The sequence below is a fragment of the Phascolarctos cinereus genome, unplaced genomic scaffold (assembly GCF_003287225.1).
Source record: "Phascolarctos cinereus isolate Bilbo 61053 unplaced genomic scaffold, phaCin_HiC Scaffold_2;HRSCAF=192, whole genome shotgun sequence".
NCBI lineage: Eukaryota > Metazoa > Chordata > Mammalia > Diprotodontia > Phascolarctidae > Phascolarctos > Phascolarctos cinereus.
The window spans coordinates 300044701-300066169 of NW_027555625.1; the positions used below are offsets into that span (position 1 = coordinate 300044701).

General features: G+C 37.5%; 1 protein-coding gene across 1 annotated transcript in view; it reads left to right on the forward strand.

Moving 5' to 3' along the window:
• Window positions 1-21469, forward strand: part of PSMB7 (proteasome 20S subunit beta 7) — an 85254-nt gene that overhangs the window by 31561 nt on the left and 32224 nt on the right. Inside the window, exon 6 of the mRNA XM_020967585.2 lies at window positions 7430-7488. Coding sequence (XP_020823244.1) covers window positions 7430-7488 — 59 coding nt within the window. The remainder of the gene's footprint in view (window positions 1-7429; window positions 7489-21469) is intronic.

The window sequence follows — 21469 nt, forward strand, 5'->3', positions numbered from 1 at the left end:
GCTAAAATTTCAACATGCTACTCAAGTCTAACATTTAATGGAAAGAATATCTTCAAAGATATTTTTTTAAATTGAAGGAACTAAGGATGGTTAGATCCTGAAAAGATAGTAACCTTCACATATTTGAAGAATTGTCATGTGACAGATAGACTACTGTTTATTTTGCTTTGTGCCAGAAGGCAGAAGGTGCAGTGGAAGGAAGCTGCAAAGGGACATTTCTAGAGAGGTTTTATAAAAGGAAGAACTACCTAACATTTAGGAACTTTCCTGCAGTGGAGTGGTCTGCCTCTGGAGGAAATCCTCATCACTGAAGGTCTTCAAACAGAAGGTGGATGACTGACTAAATGTTGGAGATGCTCTAGAGAGGATTCATCCATTCAGCAGGGGCTTGGGACTTCTTAGTTCCTTTTTAATTCAGCTCTGTGACTCTGTGATCTTCTTGATTTGTTGTCTAATGACATAATATCTTGATGGTTTGGACCATCATATGAATATGAAAGCAGGATTTATTTTTCTGTATTCGCATTGGTGTCTGGTTACTTGCTTACTAAATAAGCTTTTTTAAAATCTGAGAAATTGAGACTTGGGACAAAATTTATACGTGAAAATTTTTATAATCTCAGTTATATTTGGCAAAAATTTCATCCTTCCTAGTTTAGAGTCTACCTTTTAATATTTTTGTTAGGATTCCATGTATTATCTAGTTCTTTATTAGTTATTTAGTAAATTATCTGGGCATCTTTTAATACACATAGTACAAAATACTGCTTTCATAGAATTTTACCATATTTGCTCTTATATCTCTCTGCCCTCTTTCCCCTGACATTTCTGTGGAATTATACTGGATTTGTTGCTACTTCTGGTAACTTTCATTTACTTTTGAGATTTTTAGTGCAATTTTCTGAAGAACAGCCACTCAGAGTGGTACTGGAATCAGTGACAAATTTATTTGGGCACAAAATCACCTTCCTTCTCCCTACCCCCACCCCCGCTTTTTTTTCCCTGTGATTCTCGGTGTTTCTGTGAGAAAGGATCCAGAGTCAGAGGCTTCTTTGAATCTCTAAGAGAGGGCACTGATTTGCAAGTGATTGAAATGTAGCATTTATTTAGAATTTACTTTCCTTTTAAAGACTTCACTTTCTGCCTTTTATTCTAGAGTAGGGTTTCTTAACCTGGGGTCAGTACACTGTTAAAAAAATTTCTTTTGATAACTGTATTTTAATATAATTGGTTTCCTTTCTGATTTATTTTATTTTATGCATTTAAAAACATTATTTTGAGAAGGGGTCCAAAAATTTCACCAGACTGCCAAAAAGTTAAGAATCTCTATTCTAGTGAGATCAGAGCTGGGAACTGTATACTAGCTCTAGTCTGCTTCAGCTGCATCCCTAATAAACCAGGACTCGTAGAGTGAAGACATAAATACCTAGAGATGAAGAGTTGGACAGCTGTAGAGAGTGACTGCTGACTAGCCTTTTCTTTCCTCCACCTGCTTCTGGCAAGGTCATTTACAGAATCTTAGAATATAAAATGTTAACGCTTAAAGGGCTCTAAGAACATAGAATGTTAGTGTTAGAAGGAACCTGAGAACATAGAACCTTGGAGAAGGAAGGTTCCTTGTTGGAATGTAGAACAATAGAGTTAGAAAAGAACCCTGGAGATCATCGAACACAACCTCTTTTTATAAAGTGGACTGATCCCTGGAGAGAGAAAATTGTTTGCCCAGTCATATTGGGGATGAGGGTGGGGTGGCACAGTGTTCCATGCTTGAGAAAGGGGAGGGGAAGACAGGAGGGAGAAAGTTAGGTGGCTTGACAATGTGCTGCTTGTTTCTCAGAAGGAAAAAAAAAGAATTTGGAGTGGGAGAAAGTTTTATATGGGAAAGTCATTTTGTTTTCTTATGGAGCATGAACCTAGAGAAAATATGTATAGTGGGGAGGATTAGGAAAGTCTTTATGATATTACTGGATGATTCCTAAGACCAGGCACCATAATGTTGTGGAAAAGGATTTGAAATCAACATCTGATTTGGATCTGTTGCTTCCTAGCTTTGTGATCTTGGTCAAATTACTATAATCACCAACATTTACATAGTGCTTACTGTATGCCAGGCATTGTGCTAAGTGCTTTACAATTATTATTTCATTTGATCTTCACAACAATCCTAGGAGGGTAGGTGCCTTTATCCCCATTTTACAGATGATGAAACTGAGGTGAAAAGATGTTAAGTGATTTGCCCGGAGTCACACGACTATTAAGTGTCCTAAGCAGGATTTGAACTCAGTTTTTCCTGACTCCAGGCTTAGTACTCTATCTACTGCTGCTCCAGAGCTCTCTCTTCGGCTCATTTTCCTCATTTGTAAATTATAATGTTGGATAGATCAGAGGTGGAAAGCTCAGGCTTTTGGCACAGCCCAGTCCAGATTAAGATGTAATTTGGGAAATAATTTGACAAAATAAAAAATATAATTGTTAATTTGTTGTTTTCTAAGTCAATATGTGGCCGACAAGAATATGTTTCTATTTGAGTTTGACACCACTTGGCTAGATGATCTACCTGTAAGGTCTTTCCAGTCATAAATCATTTGATCTGTGAGTGGTTAAGTTGGGAGGTAAAAACTGAAACCTAGAAAAATAATTGTTGCCTTTGAAAAAAATCATATTCATTTCTGAATATCATCTCCTTTCCACTGCCTTCGAGCATTGCCTTCTTATCAAAGATTCAGAAAGAAAAAAAACAGCCAAAACTTCAAAGAGGTTCTGATAGAATAGGCAGCATTCCATACCCATAGTGCCCCACCTCACTAATGAAAGGGAGGAAAGTGATTTTCTCATCTCTTCTCTGGAGCGCACTTTGATCATTATAATTATACAGCATTCAATTTAGTTTTATTTTTTCTATTTATATTTTTGCAGTTACTTTGCATATTGTTTTCCTGGTTTTGCTTCACTTTGCATCATTTCATATAAGTCTTTTTATTCTTTATATTCGTCATTTCTTACAGCAAAGTAATATTCTACTACATTCTTGTACCACATTAGCCATCCTTCAGTCAGAGCATTGTCTTTATTTCTGTTACTTTGTTACAACAAAAAGTGGTATTGTAAATATAATAGATATGTGTCTTTTTTTCTTCATGTGACCATACATGCATAGCAGTGGAGTCTCTGAGTCAAAGGGTATGGACATGTTAGTCATTTTCTTAGAATAATTCCAAATTGCTTTCCAGAATGGTGGAACCAGTTCACAGGTCCATCTTTAGTGCATTTGTTGCTTATCTTTCTGCAGTCCTCCATGACTTAGTATTCCCATCTTTTTTGCCAGCTTTTGTCAGTTTCTTGGGTATAAGGTGAAGCCTCAGAGTTGTTTTTATTTAAAAAAATTAATCAGCAATCAACAAGTGTTTATTGTGTGCTTTTGTGCCAGGCTCTGGTCTAGGCCCTGGGGATTCAAGTACAAAGAATGAAACCCGCACTGGCAAAGAGCTTGCATTCTAATGAGGTAGATTTGCATTTCTTTTTTTAGTGTTCTAGAGCAATCTTTCGTGTGGTTGTTAAAATTTTGTAATTTTTTGAGAACCGTTTATACCGTTTGGCTACTTAACTGTTGACTCTTGGTCATATATATATGTGTGTGTGTGTGTGTGTGTGTATATGTATGTATGTATATGCATGCACGTATATACTTGTTAATTTCCTATTACTTTGTATCAGGTGTTTATCAGAGATATTTGATGCAAAATTTTTTTTATTCTCATTGAACAGTTTCTTCTTATCCTAGCTACATTGATTTTTTTCATGCAAAAACTTGAATTTTTTGTAATAAAAATTACCTATTTTATATTTTGTGATGGCGTCTGTGCTTTAGTTCAGAATTCTCCTTCTAGCCATAATGGTTGTCAATTTGTTATTGCCATCCATTCCCCTCTCCCCTTTAAAGTTTTGAGTGGGACCATTTGTATTTAGGTCAAATATCCATTTGGAACTTACATTGGAATATATGCTATAACATGCTGTTCTAAGAACCCTATTTTTTGCCAATCTTCTTTAGGCTTAATGATTCTTATAAGGCCTATCCAAGATGTTTTTAGTAATGGAAAGAACATTGAATTCATGTTCAAAAACCTGGGCTCAAGTTTTTACCCTTAATAATTATCAGCTTTGTTATCTTAGAAACATCTTGCCCTCTCTGGACCCTATTTTTTTCTCATAGGTAAAATAAAGAAAATGAGATCTCTAACCTCACCTTCTTCCTTCTGATACTTGTAGTATTCTCCCTCATACATATAACAAGCCTTTTAGTAAATGTTCAGTTACTGACTAACTCACAGTACTGTTTTGGAGATCAAATGAGATAATATATGTGAAAACTTGAAAACTCTAAAGCACTATTCATATGTAAGGTAATAAGCAGTTCTACTTGTTTTAAACATAACTTATTACAATTTTTTACAGTATTTACTCTGTACTTTTTGCTTGGTAGTTTTTGATCTCTCTAGGAATAGTACTCTGGATCCTCTTTACTTTAAACTCATGGAGCAGATTTTTGAAAATAAGACACATTTACTATTTGTGTCTCTGGCAATAATAATTTTTATTGCTGTAAAACATTAGTGGTACCCTATATTGTAACCTTTTCATTTGTTCATAAGTAGAGTCCTTTTCTCTTCTTCCTTATGCCCAGCTGGATAACTTATCCCTGAAGTCTGAAGCTGTGTGCAGATTGTCTTAAACAGTAGCTTTGTTTACTAGTTCCTTTGTTCCAAAGATCTCAGACTGAAGGTGTGTTTCATAAGAAGATGGATGGAGCAAAGATATTTTCTTTATTTCCTACCTCTCAGAGTTGTGATATATAAATGATAAAATACTGTATTATGTAAAACATTTTGCAAACCTTAAAATAGCTACATATATGTCAGAGATTGTAATTTTTTCCAGGAGAATATAAGCTCCTGGAGGTCCTGGACTCTTTCCTTTTTTTTTTTGTCTTTGTAAAGCCAGAGCCACCAGAGTGCCTTGCACATAGTAGTTGCTTAATTCATGTTTGTTGAATTGAGTTGAATTTCAGGCTCTTGAGGATGGAGGATATTGTGAATTTTCTAGGAGGCAATGCCTAGTGGAAAGCTTACTGAACTTGTGACTTTGAGCAGTTACTTCACCTTTCAGTTTCTCCACTTGGGCTGCAACTGGGACTCATTTTATTAATCTACAATTTGGAGTACTGATCTCAAAGGTCCTTTTCCAGTTTCGAAATTCTGTTCTAAGGTTCCTTTTGGTTCTGCTGTTTTATATGCCAAAGTTTCTTCCATCTTTAACATTATTTTGAGGCCTTACCAACTCTAATGTCCTGGGTTCTAACATTCTGTTTTCCAAGGTCTCTTCTAACTCTAACATTAGGTGATTCTTATACTGATTTGTTGTGATAGCCTTGTTTTATGTATCTAGTTTATCTCCACCCTTTTTGAAAGGCTTCTTAAGAGTTCTTTAATTTTCAGTTTTAATTTTCTTAAAGGAGGAGGGATAAGAAAAGAAATTGGAGTTGCCTTTTGCTCCAATGCCTGAATGAATAGTCATTGCTTGTAATACAGGTCCACACTCCCTGCTTCCTACTGCTCTTAGATGTGATGTATTTGGTACTGTAAAGGTAATGATCCTCAACCACAGCAATATTCCATAACAGGAGTATCTGTCATATTCATTGGGATTACCATGTTCATTGATTTGTGTCTGTAAATCTGCTGTTTCTACCCTTTAAATTTGATCTATAATTGGACCTCCTTAAATGGTTCAGATAAGGCAGTCTGTATTTTCTCAATGTGGTGTCACTGTCAGCGGCTCCTTTTTCATTATACATTCAGCCGACTTGATAAAATCAGCAGGACACCTCATTTGAAACTGTTTAATCGCTGCCTTTTTCCTTTGCTAAAACCATTGAGGTGGTCAAGCGATGTACACAAATCATTTTAAATAGAAAATATGGTTTTCTCTGTGACCCAGCTAAATAGATAGTGGTATGCAAAACAAGTTAAAAAGTCATAAATGCCAAAAAAATCTTCTAATTGGAGTAAAAAATTGTAACCAACTTTATTCTTGCTCCTGAAGTAGAGCATCCTGAAATATTGCCAGGATCCAGTAAAGATAAGATGATGATTTTCTAAAGAGTCACTCTTTTCTGAACAAAGCAAGTTTAAAATTTCAAATGGTGCTGAGCTGCCTTTTTTTTTTTAAAATATCCATGAGTTGGGAGCATGTACTTATTTATAATACTGGGATCTCCGTAGCACTTTACTTGAGATGAATTTGGTAGCCAGTTACATCAATGCAATCATAACCTTTGAACCAATCACTGTTGAGATAATGTGTTTTTGTTTCCTTGTCTGTCATTTTGGGGCTATTCAGTTGTTACTTTTCAGAGCACAGACTGAAAATAATTGTCCCAAAGCCATGCTCTACAGGAGTAGTGAAAGAGTGTGGTGGCAGCAGCTTGAGGTCCCATTACTGTTGCCAGGACACTACTTTCTTCCCAATGTGTCATTGCTGGTATGCTAGTGTCCTCCCTGTGTGTCAAGGTGGCTGTTACCAGGACAGCTCATTAAAACAATCTAGTCTTCTGGCATGGTATTTAGCAGTATACCCAACAACCTGCCAAAGAAGAAATGTGGGCCATAGGAATCAAAGCGGAGCAGAATATTTAAAGTGATGTGGCATTCTCTCTTTTTTTGTGTATTTCTTTTATACATTCTCTCTAACCTCATTTTCATGCTTCAGCAGTGTAGAATAGTTGAAAAGAACACTGGGCATAGACCTGGAAGACCTGGATTTGAGTCCTAGCTCTTATTAACATTGATTATGGACACATGTCAGCCTTACTTATCCTTATTTTTCTCATCTGTAAAATGGAATAATAATACTTGTACTTCCTGTATCATAGTGTTAAATGTTAAAGTAAATATTAAAATGCTAAGTAAATGTCAGTTATTATTTTGTTATGAATAATTTATTCTCACTCATGCTAGTAGTTAAAGCAGGGCTAGTACCAGGCTTTTGCAAGTTTTGTAAGTGTGAATATTATTTGAAGAAGAATATGCTGGGTATATATGGTCCAATTAGGATTGAGCATTTTTTCACATTTGAATGCAACTTTGTGGTATTTTGCCCTTTGTCAATATCTCCCCTAAAAGTAGCATAGATGTGGAGAAATCAGGCATCTTTTACACAAGAAAACTAAGTAAATCTTTTTGAGTACTGGTTGAGAAATTAGGAAACCTATGTTTTAAGACTCACTTCTGCCTCCAATTTGCTATGTGACTATGGACACATTACTTTCTTCTCTGGGCCTTAGTTTCCTTATCTTTCTAACAAGGAGGTTAGATTAGACAATGTCTAAGATCCCTTTTAACTCTAATAAGATGAATCTTATTTCTTATAGGTTCTGGGTCTTTGGCAGCAATGGCTGTATTTGAAGATAAATTTAAACCAGACATGGAGGTATGTAAAGCTGCTGTGTCCTCATATCTTCTAGAGAAACTTAAGTTCAGTTATTTTGAAAGCAGTGTTCTGCTTGTCTGTCTATCTCTTTATCTATCACATTTTCATGTTAAAAATTGATAACATTCCTAAAAAAGATGTATTAAAGGAAGCATGGTGTAGTAGAAAGAATATTGACCTTACAGTCAGATGGCCGGGGTTTGAATCCACGCTCTGGCGCTTAGAAGTTTTATGACTTTGTTCAAATGACTTTACTTTTGTGGGCCTTGCTTGTGTTTATAAAAATGAGTGGGTTGGATGAGATGGTCTCTTAGGTCCTTTCAGCACTAAACAGTTCAACTGTAACATTCTTTAAATATTATTTGACACTCTCTAATTGAGAATTCAAAATAAATGTGAAGTAAGTAGGGCACGAGTTTTTCTGGTTTCTGAATGAAGATACTGAGACATAGAATAGTTCTCTGACTTACCAATGGTAACAGAGTAAAGTTAAGATTTTCTGGGTTCAATCCCATTTGTGTTTTTTCCCCCCTATATTCCATTTTTGTCTGGGCCCATTATTACTTGACATGAGAAGATTGATCACGAACACATCACTTTGCCTTAATTATCCTTATTTTTCTCGTCTGTAAAATGGAATAACAATACTTGTACTTCCTGCAACGTAGTGTTAAATGTTAAAGTAAATGTTAAAATGCTAAGTAAATGTGAGTTATTTGTTATGAATAATTTATTCTCACTCATGTTAGAATACACAGAGTACTACAGTGGTTAATTTTATATTTGCCCAACATTTTACTGTTACTGCATTCTGTCTTATAGTGATTAGTAGTTTGCAACCTCTAATGGCTGTTGATCCTTATCATCCTTTACAGTATAGGAGTCTAGCGTGTCATTTCACTGGGATTTTAGGTATACTTGTTCAGTTTAGTGATCGTCTACTCCTCTGTTCTGCTGTTTGGAAATAGTAGTAGTACCTGATATTTATTTAGCACTTATATTTTTCAAAATACATTTTTGTTGATATCTTTTTTTCCTGTACCACCTACATTTCTCTCAGTATCCCTCCTTCTTTTCCTTTCAAGAGAGCCAACCCATATAATGTATACTATTTTTTTAAGAAAAAGAGAAAGAAGAGCAAAAGCCATACAACCAATCATTGCATTAAAAAAGTTTAAAAATGTATATAATAATCCACATCTGTGGACTTCCCATTTTTTAAAGAAGTAGCACTTTGAATTTTACAAAGTGTTTGCATTATCGCTTTAATGACAAGAGATTTGAAAATTTGATAATGAATGTGACTAGATGGGATGAGTGCTACTCTTCTGGCAAGTTCCACCAACACCAGGATGAGTCAGATGTCATTGTCCCAGTCACGCTAGGAGAACACTATGACAGGTGATAGGCTATGTCAGAATGGTAGCTGATTTTTCTTTCACATTGGGGTGCAAGTGTGCACAACTGCACATACATGCTTTTATAGTATCACAAAATCCTGGAATGAAATTGCATAGCTTTTAATTCCGTATGGATTGCTCCATATCTTGGCATATGAGGAGGATGTGGTCATTAATGGATTAGGCTTTTCCATAAAGGGATTGGGATGCTGGTTTCAAAGGGACAGTACCTTATGTAGATTTTTTTATTTCTTTTCCCAGATAGGATAAGAAATACTTCTGAGTGACACACCACTAAATCTCCTTTAATGATCAGTGTCATTCTTCTTTTCAAGACCTTGTTTGCATTCTTTAATAGCCAGAAAACAAGATCAAACCCATAGGTCTTACATTGTTCTCATAATCATACTTCCAGAATGAGAAATGAAACTTGTCACTGACTCTTAATTTTAGAGGTGGAAGGGACCTTAGGACATATAAAATTGGAAGAAGCTTGAAGGGGCTGTAGAATAAAGAAGTTTAGACTGCAGAAATATGAGAACTAAAAGAGACTTTTGAACATAGTATGATAAAACTGGAAAGGATCTTAGAATACACAACGTTAGAACTGGCAGGATGCAGCCATGGTGTGGTAAGTAAGTTTGGAGTAAGAAGACCTCTGTTCAAATTCTGTTACAGCTACTAACCAGATGACCATGGGCAAGTCACTAAACTTTTTGGGGCTTCATTTTCCCTATCTGTGCAATGAGGAGGTTAGAATGGATTAATGACCTCTAAGTTCTCTCTTACCTGTAATGCCTATACTCTCAAGCATCTAGGGTTAGAAAGGACCTTAGAGATCATCTGGTCCCATTGCTACCTTAAGCAGAAATCTCCCCTAAAATATCCACCACAAATGGTCATGCAGTCTCTACTTAAAACTATTTTTCTCCTTGTACACAAATGAAGAGCTTATTTCTGAAGTCTGCAGCTTTGGACACTATGTGATGCAAAATCAATTACTTTTAGAGGCAGCTGGTTCCATTTTTGGAAAGCTAATTAAAGCTCTCCAAACAATTAAGTCCTCTCCTTTTTAACTTCTCCATCAATCCTAGTTCTGTCCTCTTTGGCCATAGAGTAAATCAAATGCATCTTCCACATGACAGCCCTTCCGATAGTCCTCTCCATAGTAGTTTTCATGATGACATTGCAGGATACTTACATATTTTTTAGTTTGATGTTATTTATCTTTGCCTAGTCTTTTGTGCAGGAATCTCACTTCGTAAGTCTTGTACAAATCTGAGAGGAAATAGCCATGTTGATAGCCTAGAATTTTGTCTTTAAGATAATTATTGTCCCCCCAATATTCAGTTGACAATAGAATTTAATATATTTTTAGCCTAACAATGTATAGCTGCTTATTAAAATCTACATTTTGGAGAGCAATTTGGAACTATGCCCAAAGGGCTATAAAAATGTGCATACCCTTTGATCCAGCAGTAGCACTTCTAGGTCTGTATCCCAAAGAGATCATAAAAACAGGAGAAGGACCCACATGTACAAAAATATTTATAGCATCTCTTTTTGTGGTAGCAAAGATTAGGAAATTGAGGGGATGCCCATCAACTGAGGAATAGCTGAACAAGTTGTGGTACATGAATGTAATGGAATACTATTGTGCTATAAGAAATAATGAGCAGGTGGACTTCAGAAAAACCTGGAAAGACTTGTATGGACTGATGCTGTGTGAAGTGAGCAGGATCGGGAGAACGTTGTACACAGTAACAGCGGTGTTGTGCGATGAATAACGTTGATAGACTTAGCCTGTCTCAGCAATGCAAGGATCTAAGACTTAGCCCTTCTCTAAGACATCTCCAGAGGTCTCATGATAGAAAATGCTATCCACATCCAAAGAAAGAACTATGGAGTTTGAATGTAGATTGAAGCGTACTATTTGCTATTTTTTTCCTTCTGTTTTGTTTCCTCTTTCTGGTGGTTCCTTCTATTGATTTTTATTCTTCCTTCGGACATCACTAATGTGAAAATATGTTTAATAGGAATGTATATGTAGCGCCTATATCAGATTGCACGCTGTCTTGGGGAGGGAGGTGGGAAGGGAGGGGGAGAAAAATTTTAAAAAAAGAATTTGGGGTATGAAGAATTAGCGACTCTTTTTGTTTTCCTCTCATGCCATTAGAACTGAATAGCATGTAGGCAACTTCACTCATTGCTACCAGATTTCCTCAGGTTTTTCCTTCTTGGACTTTAAGTCAGAGCACCTGTTTAAGTTCCACCATTGCAACTTCCTAGCCATATAACCTTGGGCAAGTAATTTAATCTGTCAGGAGTTTTGTTTCTTCAATTTGTAAAATGAAAGCATTGGACTAGAGAGTCTTTAAAATTCTTTTTATCTCTGACATTTTGTGATTCTCTTCAACTCCTCTCTGATTTTGGTTCTGTCCCCACCAGTCAATCATTAAACATTAAGAGTTTACTTGTGCTAAGCGCTGGAGATACAAAAAGGGGCAAAAGTCAGCACTGTCCTCAGAGAACTTACAGGCTAACAGGGGATACAATGTGCAAACAAATATATACTAAGCAAGCTATATACAAGATAAATAGGAAATAATTAAAAGAGGGAAAGCCCTGGAATGAAGAGGAGTTGGGGAAGGTTTCCTGTGGAAGGTGGATTTTAGTTGGGACTTAGAGGAAGCCAGAGAGTGTCTTATTCGAGTAACAGTAACAAGGTGAGTGTTACTAGATCAAAGCATATATCTTGGGGAGTGAGGTATAAGAAGACTGGAAAGGTAGGAGGGAGCTAGATATGAAGGGTTTTGAATGCCAGACTGAGTATTTTGTAATGGATCCTGGAGGCAGTAGGGAGTCATTGGAGTTTATTGGGGGTTGGGGACGTGGTTGGATCTGTACTTTAGAAAAATCACTTTAGTGGTTAAATGGAGGATGGATTGGAATGGGGAGAAACTTGGGGCAGGGGCAGGCATACCCACCAGAAGGCTATTACATTAGTCCTGGAATGAGATGATAAGGATCCATACTAGTGTTAGCATTGTTACAATGCTAAGAAGGGGAAATATTTTAGAGGTGTTGCAAAGGTGAGATAGGCCTTTGCAACAAATTGTATAATGGGGGGTAAGAGATATGAGTTGAGATTGATTCCTAGGTTGTAAGCCTGAGGGACTGGGAGGATGGTAATACCTCTATAGTAATAAGGAAGGTAGAGGGAGGACAGGGTTTGGGGGAAAGATGAGTTTGACTTTGGACATGTTGAGTTTAATATTGGATATTCAGTTTGAAATGTCTGAATGGCAGTTGGAGATGCTAGATTGGAGGTCAGTAGAGAGTTTGTACCAGGATAGGTAGGTCTGAGAATCAGCAGCATAGAGGTAGTAATTAAATCTGTGTAGCTGATGGGAATACCAAGTGAAGTAATTTAGAAGGAAAAGAGGAGGGCCCAGGACAGAATCCTGAAGGACACTTATGGTTAGAGGCAGTGACTGGGATGAAGATCTAGCAAAGAAGCAGTCAGATAAGGAGGGGGAGAACCAGGAGGTAGTAGTGTCCACTAAACCTAAAGAAAAAAGAATATCATGGAGGAGAGGGTAATCAGCAGTGTCAGAGAGGTCGAGGAGAATAAGGATAGAGAAAGGCCATTGATTTGGCAACTAAGAGATAACTTTAGAGAGAGCAATTTTGCTAGAATGATAAGGTTGGAAGCGAGATTGTAAGGGGTTAAGAAGAGAGTGGGAAGAGAGAAAGTGGAAGCACCTGTTTTAGATGGCTTTTTTCAAGGAGTTTAGCTGCAAAGGGCATAAGAGATATAGGATACAATAGTTAGCAGATATAGAAGGATCAAGTGAAGGCTTTGTCAGGATGGCGGAGATGTGGGCATGTTTGTAGGTAGCAGGGAATGAGCCAGTTGTCTGGGAGAGATTTGATGACAGAGGTGGCAGTCATTTAAAAGAGATGGGGTGGAATGGGATCACTTGAACAATTAGAAGGGTTAGCTTTGGTAAGGAGTATGACCATCTCATCATATGAGACAGGAATGAAGGAGAGCATAGTAGCTGAAGGTTTCTGAGTGATAGGAGGTCAAAAAGAGGAGAGAAGAGAGAGCTCATGGGGAATGATCTCAATGTTTTCTGTAAAATATGAGGCAAAATTCTCAGCTGTGAAAATGGGGGGAAGGGGAATCATGGGAGGTTTAAAGAGGGATGAAGAGGTTTGGAAGAGCCATTGTGGAGAATGGAATAATGAAGTTGAAGTTGTGGAACGTAAATTTGTAGCTAATCCAGTCAGAATGGTTGCATAACTTTCTCTATCTTTGTTCAGGTTCAGCATGTGTGTAGGAATAAGGTGTGGTGAGAGTGATTTAAGGCTGGGGCAGAGAGCTAGGGATTCAAGAGAGGAGGACAGTATAGAGTTGAGTTGGTTCACCAAGGAGTCAAATTGAGGAAAAGGGGAGCATGACTATTGCAGGGGAGATGACCTGGCAGAGAATTGAGGGATCAACAGATTGGAGGTCACAGTATGGATAAAGAGTAAGATTTTGTAAGATAAGGCAGAAGGAGAGATAAAAAGCCAATAGATTATAGGCAGATATGGGGACTTAAGAATTCTTGCACATAGAGATGGTACTTTTGTGGGTGATGGTAACATCAAGGGTGTGACTATCTTTGTGTGTGGCTGAAGTTGGACGGAAGAGTAGTTCATGGGAAGTGAGCATTTGAAGAACTGTGTGGTTAAGGTATTTGAGGTAGAGTCAGTTATGTGTGTTGAAGACTCCTAATATGAGGACAATGAATTGGGGAGGAGAGAAAAATTGTGAACCAAGTCCTGAACTCATTGAGGAAGGAAGAGAAGTGCCATGAGTGTCTGTGTATGAGAGCTACTATAATTTTGATTAGGTGGTAAAAATGAATAGCATGAATCTCAGTGATGGAGGAAGGAGGAGATTGTAGAAGTGGCATTGAGGAGCAAGGAGTATTTCAACTCCACTGCCTCAACCAGTGAGCCAAGGAGTATGAGTGAAGATGCAGCTAGTACTGGAAAGGCTGACCAGGGAGTGTGTATCTTGTGGGGAGGACAGAGCAGGAGAGAGGGAGGAGATTTTCAGTAAGAGCTAGTAGATAGGAGTAGGAGAAGAAAAGATTTAAGATGAAGAGAATTTTGTTGCCCATGGAACAGGCATTCTAGAGGGCATTGTGGAAGGGCTGGGTGGTGTTTGGTTGAAAACTTGGGCTGGGAGTTTTGAAAGGGATGGGGATGAGGAATTGGGATTTGGGGGATGGTGTTTGGGTGATGAGCCACAAGAGTTCAGAATTCCTGGGTTATAGCTATGATATGATTGGTATTTAGCTCCTAGTGTGACCAGGTGTGAGAATGTTCATTGAATGGAGGGTGCCAAGCTGGAGGCAAGTGCTACGTGAGATGGGAAGCACATAGTCAGATGGGAGGTCCTGCTTCACAGCTCTTTTTACCTTCAAGATTAGGCAGGAAAAGGGGGAGGAGGAGATGGAAGTTGAACCTGTACAGCAGGAGAAAGCAGTTCTGTTCCCCACTGGCTTTCTCCTTCTAATTTCCTCAAAGGACAGGTATAACAAGAAATGGAAGGCTTGAAGTCAGTGGGTAGGTTGCTCCTCTTTGCACCTGTGGTTCTCTATGTCCCAGTTAGGAGATTGGGCTGACAGCAGGAGGTGGAGGTTGCCTTATGCTGGCACAGATTGAAGTCATTGCTTCGGGGTAGGTGGAAAACACCCAGCCCAGTCCCTTGCAGCCTTCCCTCAGGGTACGTGCTGTGTCCAGCAGGAGATGGAATACACAAGGTATTTGATTGGTTTGAGGAATTATGGCTCCTCTTTTCACTTGAGCAATGAACCATAGCAGGAAGTGATAGAGTCCCATTGCAGTGGGAAGTCCTTTTGGGCAGATGGAAGACACCCTGCCTGGCCCACTGTAACCTCAGGAGACACACTGTGCTCAATAGGAAATGGAAGGCACAAGGTGCTCACAACTCCATTGAGCAGTGCACCAATATTGATACTGCTATACCCTGCTGGCATGGTCACGTAAGTAAGCACAGCAAGTATGTCATCATATAACCCTTCCCTCAAGGGCTTTCATAGTAGTTTTATGAAGAGGCACACACCATCTGTGGTTGAATGAAACATTCTTTCATATCTGGATACCTAGATGTTACCTGAGATTTACTACTTTACAGCATTTTAGGCTCACTTATTTTGATTTATTAGTTTCGTGATCTTGGCAATGATGTTGGAGTGGTTTACCATTTCCTTCTCCAGCTCATTTTATAATGAGGAAACTGAGGCAAACGGGGTTAAGTGGCTTATCCAGGGTCACGCAGCCAGTTAGTGTCTGAGACCAGATTTGAACTCAGGAAGAGGAGTCTTCTTGACCAGGCCCAACACTCCATCGTCTATCCACTGTGCCACCTAGCTGTCCAATTATAAGTATACATAATAGTCAAGTGGACTGTGGTGGACATTTGTGTGTTGATAGGCTTGTAGACTGTCTTGGGAAATGCAGGGTCTTGGCTGTATTGACCATTACTGTCCTATATAACTGTGCATACCTACAGCACTTAGCACAGAACATAGGCACTTAATAAATTCTTATTGATTTAACTTGAAAAAAGAATGTGCTGATACAGTAGAACAGTTTGTCTGAAGGAAAGCTTTATGATGGTGTGAAATTACCAGACCGAGATAAGAAATTCCCAGGTTGTCTTGTTTCATGAGTACCTTTTTGTGTGAAACCCCTTGTATCTGAAGAAGAGTGGACTGCTGTTTTGAAAGATGCCAACTGCCTTTCTTATAGTGTACACCAGATTTAGAAATTACGTTACCTTGGATAGCTTGGTGGCTGTATGGGTTTCTGCTGGTCATGTTTATCATTGTAATAAACTTCACCTAAAACTACAACCATGCCAGCTTTGCACCTCTTTAATGTACTTATATCTTAAGTGCATTAAAGTGCATTAAAGCAAGTGCACCTGTTTGTGTGTCATATCCCTATACTAGATCATAACAAGATCCATAAAGGTAACTTTGTCTTACCTAGAAAGCCAATGTGTGGTGATAGGAAGAGCACTAAATATGTCAAGAGACCTTTGTGACTGGGCAAGTCCCTCTGAAAACTCATTATCTTTTTCTGTCAAATGGGAATTATTAACTCTTCAGACCCCTTAGGATAGTAAATAAGAAAGTGCATTTCAATTCTTGAAGTGTTATAGAAATGAGAATTCTTATATTTTTGTCCTTTGTTTTTAAATGTTTCTGTGACTGGAAATTTTCTTCTATTGGTAATTCTTCTTACTGAAATGAATGAGTGACATTGAAATTCTTCAGCTCAAACTGCTTTTTGTGCCTGGTTCAAATACTCAAAATATATAGTGTTTATGTGATTTCATCCAGGTAGTTACCCTTTTGGTTGGAAACTATGTACCCCTTTAGTGAATTGGCATTACAAATCAGTAATTTGGTCACTACACCCAAATTATTCTTCTGTGTTACACATGTATAGGCATTTAACAAAATGATTAAGGAGAGTTGTAGTTTGCTGTTTTGTATTAAGAGTAATAGTGTCATACTTTAATTAGGAATAGTAAATAGATCCAAGTATCCTCTGTAAATAAGATTATTATGTAGATATAATTTCTCAGTGTGAGACTATATTCTTATGTCATTCTTTTCTGTTTAGTATTCTTAAGCAGGATGATTCGTGAACACATAGAAAAAATGAAATATGCTACGTCACTAAAAACAAACTTTGAAGAGTGGTTATAATATTGTAAAATGTCACATATGTGAAGAACTTTTGGCCATAAAACCTTGGAATGTGAGAACTGAAAGATACTTACTTGCAATATAGAATGCCTAGGATATGGATGGATAAAGCTGGAAGGAGTCTAAGAGTATAGAATGTAGTGTGAAGAACTGGAAGGGACTTTGAACACAGATGCCAAAATATGCAGTGTTAAAGTGGAAAGGACCATATCTATAGAGGAGGAAAGTGACTTGTCTAAGACTACACAGTAGGTCAGTGGCAAGTAGACTCCAAGACCTGAGTCTTGAACCCAGGTCACTTGACCCCATTCTAATGTTCCATCTACTAATACTGTGAGGTATTCCTAAGTTTGGAAATCAGAGATGAATAACTACTCATCAACATGCATTACTAGCTAGCTCTAGAGATATTTTGGATTCTTTTGAGTAAAGATCTGTTAGAGATATTCTGTAAGGTCCACATGATATAGGATAGAGTTTTCAATTTTGGAAGTCAAATTATATGAATTTGATTCCTGGTTCTATTACTTTTTGAGTGTAGATACTTCACTTATCCTCTCTGAGCCTCAGTTTACCTTTTTTGTAAAAATCTTTTTTCTACCCTATTCAAAGATAGTGAGAAAGAACTTTGTGAACTGTAGAAATGTGCTATAGAAGTTTCCATTGTTGTATAACTTAGGTAAAGGGCTTTATAAACCTTAAAACACAATATAAATGCTTACTATTATTATGAGCATTTTTTTCTGTGAATCTGTATGAAAAAAGTAGTAGAATAAAAATGAAGAGACAAAGGCTGTCATCAGAGAAATGTTTAACTGGGGGGAAAAGAAAGGCCAGTTACATAGTGAGATGAAGAGATTACTGGTGAATAACCTGGGTGCTCCATTGATACCCATGCAATATCAAGAGAATACAAGGAATACATCCAAAACATTGGGTAGGCAGCCCCCTCTCCCCCTTCTCCCCTTCGATTTGTGGGAGGACATAGATGAGAGTTGTACAGGATAACCAGGCATGAATAGGTTGTGATCTACCTATCAATGAAATTATAGACCATTGAAGTGTAATAAAAAGAACACTGGACTTGAAATGATACTATATGATTACTAACAATTGTTATTTAACTTTGGCCAAGTTATTGACTTTTTTTTAGCTTTGTTTTCCTCATCTGTAAAATGGGGATAATGATGACTGTTACCCACATTAGTGGGCTAGTGGAAGGATAAAATGAGATTATATGTAGAAAGTATTTTGCATTTGTACCCATAAACTGTTAGGTATATACATGCAAGCTGACCTTATTTTATAATTGGGTGTACTTAGTGTGCGTTTTCTACTGTGAAATATCATAAAAACTTGAATTGCAATCCCAGATGTACTACTAATCAACAGGGTGACCTTGAGCATATTGTTTCCCTGCCCTGCCCCTCTGTAAAAAATGAAAGTATTATATTAGATAGTCTATCAGGTCTCTACTGGCTCTGAAATTTTTTGTTCTTGTTCTGTGTATTTGATTGTTTACCACATTCTTATATATCATTGATTATTAAATTTGCAGTTTTAAGTGAGTGTTTTTTATTCAGTTAAGCAAGCCCTTTTACAAGTTACAGTAAATTGACAGACCAGCAAAAAATCAATTGTTAAGGTGTGTGTAGGGTGCTTTTTCTAATTAAGGCAGTTTAAAGTAAACAATAGGCAGTTAATATTATCAACAATAGACATGTAGTGCTTAGAAAAAAACTTGGAAGAAAAATTTTAAACTCAAAAGCATATGGAATTGATTTTGATGAATCAAAATTAATTAAAAAAAAAAAAAGAAAAACTTGGAGAGATTTTTTTGGAACAGTAAGTATGAAATATAGTTAGGAGTTTAAAAAATTCTGATGGTGAAGAACAAGACCAAGCATGCTTGCAAAGCTACTTTACTGTAGATACTGTCTAATGACATTTCATAAGTTGAATGTTTAGGAACTGTAGGTAAAGCCTAAGATTCCTTAAATTAGATTCAAAGACTTTTATTTACCTTGTTATAAAGAGAATTGATGGTATGTTGGAGGACTTGCCGAACAATTACATGACCAAGGATGATGATGATGATGATGATGATGAAGATAATATTTTAATATATAAGACTTTCTGATTACAAAAATATGTAGTATCTTCCTGAGCCTTTTCTCTCTTTTCGCCACAGTTAGATAATAGGCTGCTTCTCAGACCTGGTGGTAGATCTGGAGTCAGAGAACTTTGATTCAAAATTGTAGCTCCTTAATGTGTACAGAATTGTGCCTCTTTGAATCTCACTTTCCTCATCTCTAAAATAAAGAGGTTGAACTTGAGGTCCTTTATCCTTGAATATCTTAGGATTTAGAACGAGAGTGAGCCTTAGAGGTTATCTAGTTCAGTGCGCACCTTCAGTTTACAAAGGGAAAAACTAAGATTGAGAGACTTATTTAAGAGCAAGTAGTGAGGAGCAGAATAGGATTTGAAACCAGATTTTTACTAAGGTCTCTTTCAGTCCTTAGATTCTGTTTAAAAAAAAAAATGGAGAGGGAGGGAAATGGTGTGTGAGAGGAAGTGTGCTTCCTCTCTCTTCCAGCAGCTGTCACCCCCAGCCTGATCCCACTGCCCTTTGACATGGGACTTTTGACCTGCTTCATTTCCAACCTGTGCTGGTTTGCCCTTCCTTAGGCAGTCTGGTAGCCTCTTGCTCTTGGAGGCCCCACTATGTTGGTGCTAGGCATAGTTTGGACACTTGGTTGACTTAGCCTACTGCAAATCAGAACTTCTGAGCTCAGGTGATCCACCATCTCAGCCTCTCAGAGCTAGGATGATAGGCGTGTGTTACTGTGCCCCACTTAAAATAAACTTTTAATTCTATCTTCTGTTTTTGCGTCACTTAAATTTCCTAGGTCCTTCTTCTTCCTCCTCTTAGAGAGCCATCCAATATAACAAAGAACTTTTTATTAAGAGAAAAAGAAGAAAAGGAAGAAGAGGGGGAAAAAAGTAAAACTTTTCAGTGCATTGGAAAAATCTCACAATATATATGTTTTGCACTTGTGTGATCCTCCACTTCTGCTGTGGATGAGGGGAGTTGTCTTTTCATATCTCTTCTTTGGGGTCATGCTTCTCCTTTGTAATATTTCAGCATTCATTGCTTAACAAATGCTCTCTAAATGAGTGAACAAAACATGAAAATCTCAATATGTGGTGAAATGTGTTTGTTGTCTGTAACAATAACTGTAGTTCCTATTTTTCTAGTGCTTCATTGTTTACAAAGTATATATTACTAACATCACCCTAAGTAGAGTATTAGGTTTTTTGGCAGTGATCATGGGTTTCATAGAACCATTCACATAAAGTTTTCCTTTGTAGCCCCATATATTAGCTATAACTAGTTCCACCAGTGAAGGGTAGTATAAGACTATATTGCCAAATACCAATGTCTTAGTATTTGTAATCCACTTTCTAGTGTAGGTCACACACCCAACCTTCATTATTCTTTCTGGAAATACAAACCAAGAAAACTCATTTGTTAAATGAGGAAGTTGGACTAGTTAGTCTGAGGTCCTGTCCATCCCTTATATGTCTTGGTACCTGTTAAAAAGTGGGATGGTAAAGACAAGGAACTGAAAGTAGTCTGAGATAGTGAAAACAAGATTATACTAAGCCTGGAGATTGGGATTCTACTCTCAGTTATATTGGTTGTGAAACTTGTATCTTGTATCTTAAGTTTCCCTAGAAGGTAGAGAACTAATTGTCGTCTAAGGTTTTTATCTAGCTTTAGCGTTCTGATGCCAACTTTCTGTGGTCCCTGGTAACTCTAGCATTCTTTGTTCTATCATTCTGTATTCTGAGGTCCCTTCTAGCCTTTACACTAAAATTCCTGTTTAGAAATGCAGATCCATAAAATAGTTTAATTGAAATATCGGTAGTGGTCATATTAGGAATACTAATCAGGAATTACTTAAAATGTAGCTAGTTTTGCTGCAACTAAATTTCTTTGTAAGGTAAGGACATTTTCACTTAGTATGGTGAGAAACTCTTGAAGATTATAATTCATTCAAATGGGTAGAAAATTAATATTTAGTCTGTCAAGATCAATACTGTTCCCCCTTGCACTAATTGTCAGAAAATCTTGCTCAGGCTACTGAAGGGTAGTGGTGTGCTACAAGACCACCACATCACAGAGAGAGGATTCAAAGGCAAACTGTCCTGCACCCTCTGGTATCGACTTGCAAATTAGCATCTGGAATCTAATTAAACAAGCTTAATGAAAGTAGCAGCTGAATGATGCCGGAAAAGACAATCAGTTTTTTTTTCCTCTCTGATATATATTCTGTACTATTGAAGTTGATCACCAAACACATCGTGTGAGCACAGTTAAGAAAAAATTAGCATTTATTTGAAGAAGAGGAACTGTTTCTCATTCTGTTATGCTTTTGGCATGCGCCAGCGTCCCACGAGAGCCATGCCACAGCAGAGAGTGCACAATATTTATAAATCCATGACAGGCAATAATAGCAACTTGAAAAATTCTTTTGCTAGAATTTCAAGTTGAGAGCTGCCAAAAGCAGAGAGAATCAAATCTGCACCGGCAGCTGCTGTGCCCTACAGTTAGAATTCTAGACTTTGAAGATGCTCGACTTAAAGAAATGAAGACTGCAGGCTTAGCCAATTTTTGCAGGTTTCTAGAGCCCTGGCTCTCTGCCTTTTGAAGATGAGTTGCTGAAGCTTCTACCACCGCCTGAGGCATGCTAACACCAGCAGGATGTTCTACTC